Source organism: Diaphorina citri, unplaced genomic scaffold (assembly GCF_000475195.1).
Source record: "Diaphorina citri unplaced genomic scaffold, Diaci psyllid genome assembly version 1.1 scaffold465, whole genome shotgun sequence".
Classification (NCBI taxonomy): Eukaryota; Metazoa; Arthropoda; class Insecta; order Hemiptera; family Psyllidae; genus Diaphorina; species Diaphorina citri.
The window spans coordinates 177,936-183,468 of NW_007377900.1; the positions used below are offsets into that span (position 1 = coordinate 177,936).

The following is a 5,533-nucleotide window of genomic DNA, read 5'->3' on the forward strand; positions in this document are numbered from 1 at the left end:
ACATCAACGCAACGTCCTAAAACCTTTAGAAAACTCCCTCAGTGATTGGTATACGTCCCAGGACATGTTCCTTAGTCTTAACGAGGTTATATCCAGATTACCCGTGAAGATAATAAGGGAGGGAAGAAGATGGGGGGAGAAATGCTTGGGGAGGGAGGAAGGAAGAACATCAGGGATGGAAGAAAGGTAGGAAATCAAGGAAGAGGGAGAGATAGGGGAGACAAGAGACAGGATGGAGGAGGGAGGAGGAAAAACGGAAAAGAATAGGGAATGAACAAGGGAAACGAGGAAAAGGGAATAGAGAGGAGGGGAGAAGGAGAAAACGGAGGGAGAAGGGTGGAAAAGAAGAGGTAAGGAACTAGGAATCGAGGAAAATGGAGAGAGAGGAGGGGAGACAAGAGACAGGATGGAGGAGCATGGACGGTAAAGAAGAAGGAATGAACAAGGGAATCGAGGAAAATGGAGAAGAGACAGGAGGGGAGAGGGGAGGGGAAGAAGAAGGAGGGAGAAGAAGGAAAAAAGAAGAGGTAAGGAGATATGGAATCAAGGTAGGGAGGCAAGAAAGGGAGAGGGGGAAAAGTGGAAGAGGGTAAGGAAGAGGAGGGACGAGAAGAGACAGGAGGGGAGAGGGGAGGGGGAGAAAATGGAGGGAGAAGAGGTAAGGAGATGGGAAATCCAGGAAGGGAAAGGGGGAAAGAGAGAGAGAGAAAGAGGGAGAGGGGAAGGAAGAGGAGGAACGAGACGAGAGAGGGGGGTTTGTTTTTGTTTTCCTCGGAAATTTAATTATTGTCGTGTTTGGAGCTATTTTTATATGGCCTCCTGGAATAAAAATAAAGTCCTACTTTTTCGAATAGAAAACAAAAACAAAGTGATGGTACATGTTTTAAATTGGAGAGGGGAAGGAAGGAGAGGGACGAGACGAGAGAGGGGGATTTGTTTTTGTTTTCCTCGGAAATTTAATTATTGTCGTGTTTGGAGCTATTTTTATTTTTATATGGCCTCCTGGAATAAAAATAAAGTCCTACTTTTTCGAATAGAAAACAAAAACAAAGTGATGGTACATGTTTTAAATTAGGATATGGGTGCAGTGTGGGAGAGAGATAAATAAAATGAACATAAAATAATCCACTCGTAAAATAATTTTCTAGGGTTCCCTTCCAATAGATCTTTTAAGGGCACATTCAGAATCTGTTGTGGTCCTTGTTATTAGACCTATCTGATAGAAATTTCATTTGAGAAATGGGTATGTTCCACGACTAGAATCTAGAATAAAATAATCCACTCGTAAAATAATTTTCTAGGGTTCCCTTCCAATAGATCTTTTAAGGGCACAATCAGAATCTGTTGTGGTCCTTGTTATTAGACCTATCTGATAGAAATTTCATTTGAGAAATGGGTATGTTCCACGACTAGAATTTCATTTCTCAGTGATTGGTATACGTCCCAGGATATGTTCCTTGGTCTTAACGAGGTTATATCCAGATTACCCGTGAAGAAAATAAGGGAGGGAAGAAGATGGGGGGAGAAATGCTAGGGGAGGGAGGAAGGAAGAACATCAGGGGTGGAAGAAAGGTAGGAAATCAAGGAAGAGGGAGAGATAGGGGAGACAAGATACAGGATGGAGGAGGGAGGAGGAAAGACGGAAAAGAATAGGGAATGAACAAGGGAAACGAGGAAAAGGGAATAGAGAGGGGGGGAACCTTTACTTGTACAAACTTATACTTTACTGCATTAAATATGACAATTACTGGACAGTCAATACTAACATATACAATACACGAGATGGTTGCAGTCAAATTATAAAATGTGTATAATATTTAATAATAAAATCCAGAACGGTAAAGGTACTTACAAGAAGATTGCAATAACAATAAATACTAACTTTAAGTAAAAGAGTGTAAAATTTAAAATCTTTCACATTTTTGAAAACTGTTAAAAACTCTGGCTCTTATCACATATTTTTCTCAATAAAACTTCGAAGAAACGATTAAAAGAGATTTCGATTCCGAAATCGTTTCCTCTGACTGCTTTCCATTGATTTTTTTATGAAACGAAAAATGCTCTTTATACGTAGGTACAAACAACCTAAATTTAGTTTATAACTAAGATACAATTTAACATAAATTGTATTTAATATTTGCGAATATACCTCGAGAAAGAAAAATGCAATTAGGTATAGTGCAAGAGGAGCAATGCTTTGCCCAATTGTCTTTTCCTTAATGCTCAAGTCTTTTTTTGTTTTGATTACCTTTCAAAATGAAAGCCATTTGAATAATCCTACAGTAAAAATGGTAGGATAAAAAAAATAAATCCGAAAATCTAAGATACAATTTAACATAAATTGTATTCAATACTTGCAAATACCTTGAGAAAGAAAAATGCAATTAGGTATAGTGCAAGAGGAGCAATGCTTTGCCCAATTGTCTTTTCCTTAATTCTTAAGTCTTTTTTGTTTTGATTACCTTTCAAAATGAAAGCCATTTGAATAATCCTACAGTAAAAATGGTAGGATAAAAAAAAAAATAAATCCGAAAATCATATTAAAGCTGCTTTTTTTTTGCTCTCTCTTCCACTGGTTTCCTCACTCGTCCTCTATATTAATGTATTCATCAGAACTCTCAGTATCCACAGTTTCCTCAACTCGGTTCTTACTTTCGATCTTCTAAATAAATCCGAAAATCATATTAAAGCTGCTTTTTTTTCTCTCTCTCTCTCCCACTGCTTTCCTCACTCGTCCTCTATATTAATGTATTCATCAGAACTCTCAGTATCCACAGTTTCCTCAACTCGGTTCTTACTTTCGATCTTCTCTTTCAGCCTATACTTCATGATCTTCTTCTTAATATCTTCCCGAATAGAATTCACCTTTGCATCTCCCTGCACATTTCCCTTGCTCTCTCCTCCCTTTCTAACAATTTCTATTTCCTCACTTACTTTACCATTACAATTCGTACACACCTCCTCTTCATATTTGGCTCCTATGAAATCTCCCTTGCTTTGTTCATCCATGTTAATGGGGAGTAATACTTTCTCCGGGATCTCTTCTCTCTCGGATTTACTCCTTCGTTTCTCTTTAGCCGCTTGCAAACTCTCTTTGATCCCCGCTTTCAGTCTCTCCTTTATACTTTCACGCACACTTTCTTCGACGCTCTTCTCATCGACTTTTGCTTCGTCTTTGACTCGTACATCGACTTTTGGTTCGCTTTTGACTCGTTCGTCTAATTTCTCTTTCTCTGGAGTTTCCGTTTCACTCGGTTTACTGATGACAACTTTGTCACTGCTTACCCTATTGTCTGGTGATTCACTTCTCTCGCGAGATCCTGTGTCTGAGGTTTGTCCTGGTTCTGACCGGTTAGGGGATGCCTCAGGGTTGCGTATGAGGTCCTTCCGTTTGAGAATATACAGGATGGGTTTGGTTTTGATGTTGACCACGTTGTTAATATAGTTGAGATAGCTGAACTGGAGATGTGAGAAGGTTTCAATGATGGATATAATGTTGTGGGTTTTAACGTAAGGTTTGAGGTTGGGCGAGTACTTGCTTTTGGCTTCGACGATCAGATGAGTGAATGCCATCAGTTCGGGACCTCCAGGCTTCAGGTATTCGGTCTTGTTGTATCTAGAAATTAAGAATGAAATGATATTAGCGCGTGCTGCAGTGAATGTAAAATACACGTGTTTGGTCTCATATAAAACACAGATGATTCGGTCTAGCTAATGCTGAACATTTTATGAAAACCTACGTCTAACAAAAGCGTTGTTTTACGTTATAATAAACCCACCTGTCATAAAGTTCTCTGTAAGAATAAGATTTTCATTTCCTCCTGTATCATTTAGGGTACAAAAATGTTCTTTTTTCAGCATATGTTTTCCTGTAACCTCAACAATAACTGATGCATTCCGGCTGCATTTTTCTACTTTGAATTTCTCAATTAAAAGAAAAGACCTTTTTTAGAATTTTTCTGGGATTTCCCAATGTTTATTTCCTCTGTATCTTGTAATGTATCCCAACATAAAATGGGCAGTTTTCCTCTACATCAATGGCAATCCATGTCTTTTGTGATCGAGAAAATATGAGTTGCCCCTTCAAGGTCGCATACTTTTTTATGGACCAAAAATTCTTTTTTTTTTAGGCTTTGAAAAATTCCCTGACTTTTTTGGATTTTTGTCATTTTTTTGAGAAATTCCCTGACTTTTCCAGTCTCCGTGAAATTCCCTGACAATTCCTGGTTTTCCAGTCTGGTAGACACCCTGAAGATATTGTTCAATAACTTTAAAATATTAGAGGCATACCTACCTAATAATTGTACAGAGAATTTGGACACTTCATATTGTTCCAAAAGGAAATAAAATGGACTAGACAGGAGGCATATGAACAAAGGTCCTAGGAATGTTCTTGGAACAACCCCCGGAAACTCAAGATGATCATATGCACTGATGTTCATGTTGTGGTAGAAAATATCATGCATGGCTTGTAGATTGAAACTTTCCTCCACCTTTGTGAATGGACAAATTGCCAGATGGACTGTGGCTACAGCTAATGCTACACTGTCCATTGTGAGGTCTACAGGAATTCCTGGAAAATAAACGGAGTAGTAGACATCTGAACTATCACTACAAATACAAATACTTGGGTATTTTAAGAGGCTGACTCACATGTCTACTATCACTACAAATACAAATACTTGGGTATTTTAATAAGAGGCTGCTATCTAGAACTCATTTCAGTGTAGATGACATTGAATTTCTCGCTTTGTAATTTGCTTGTTTGTAATATCTAATATAAATGAAAAGTATAATATAAACGTGCAAACTCGAGGTAAAATGTAAAAAAATAATTCAGATTGTACAAGTTACGCAAAAAAAAAAAAATCAAAATTTCGAATTTCCCGCCAACTTTACACGCTCATGAATGCTATGTTAAGTTACCCTATCATTTTCCACACGCCAAGAAAGGTTGGGAATGGCCTATCTCAACTCTTTAATAACCACACCCTGAGAGGAGACAGAGAGAATTAGAGATTAGAATAAAGAGAATACTAAATCTCTACATTCAACTCACGCGAACTTGACAGTATTGATTATTATTGATACAACATTGAATGTGCCAGTTGATCATATCCGGGAGGCTGACCCTTTAGGATTAACCATGTAAACTTTCCATGTAGGTAAAAATGGAAAAATTGAGAAATCACATTGAAAAAAAGTTGACATCAGAGAATTAAAGATTAGAATACCTTTGCTTTGATCATCACAAAAAATGTGAAGTGGCTCTTGGCTTCCCTGTTGTAACCCTTTAGGAATAAACATGTAAAATTTCCATGTAGGTAAAAATGGAAAAATTGAGAAATCACATTGAAAAAAGTTGACATCAGAGAATTAAAGATTAGAATACCTTTGCTTTGATCATCACAAAAAATGTGAAGTGGCTCTTGGCTTCCCTGTTTCCGCGAATAAAGCGAACAAACCGCGGATACCGCGAACAAACCGCGGATACCGCGAACAAACCGCGGATACCGCGAACAACCGCAGATAC

General features: G+C 38.0%; 1 protein-coding gene across 1 annotated transcript in view; it reads right to left on the minus strand.

Moving 5' to 3' along the window:
* Positions 1–1,835: 1,835 nt before the first annotated feature.
* LOC108252388 (probable Dol-P-Man:Man(7)GlcNAc(2)-PP-Dol alpha-1,6-mannosyltransferase) overlaps positions 1,836–5,533 on the minus strand; it is a 5,602-nt gene continuing 1,904 nt past the window's right edge. Inside the window, exons 3-6 of the mRNA XM_026823515.1 lie at positions 4,976–4,992; positions 4,367–4,573; positions 2,667–3,707; positions 1,836–2,305 (exon numbers count right to left, since the gene is read on the minus strand). Of these exons, the coding sequence (XP_026679316.1) occupies positions 2,728–3,707; positions 4,367–4,573; positions 4,976–4,992 (1,204 nt within the window). The 3' untranslated portion in view covers positions 1,836–2,305; positions 2,667–2,727. The remainder of the gene's footprint in view (positions 2,306–2,666; positions 3,708–4,366; positions 4,574–4,975; positions 4,993–5,533) is intronic.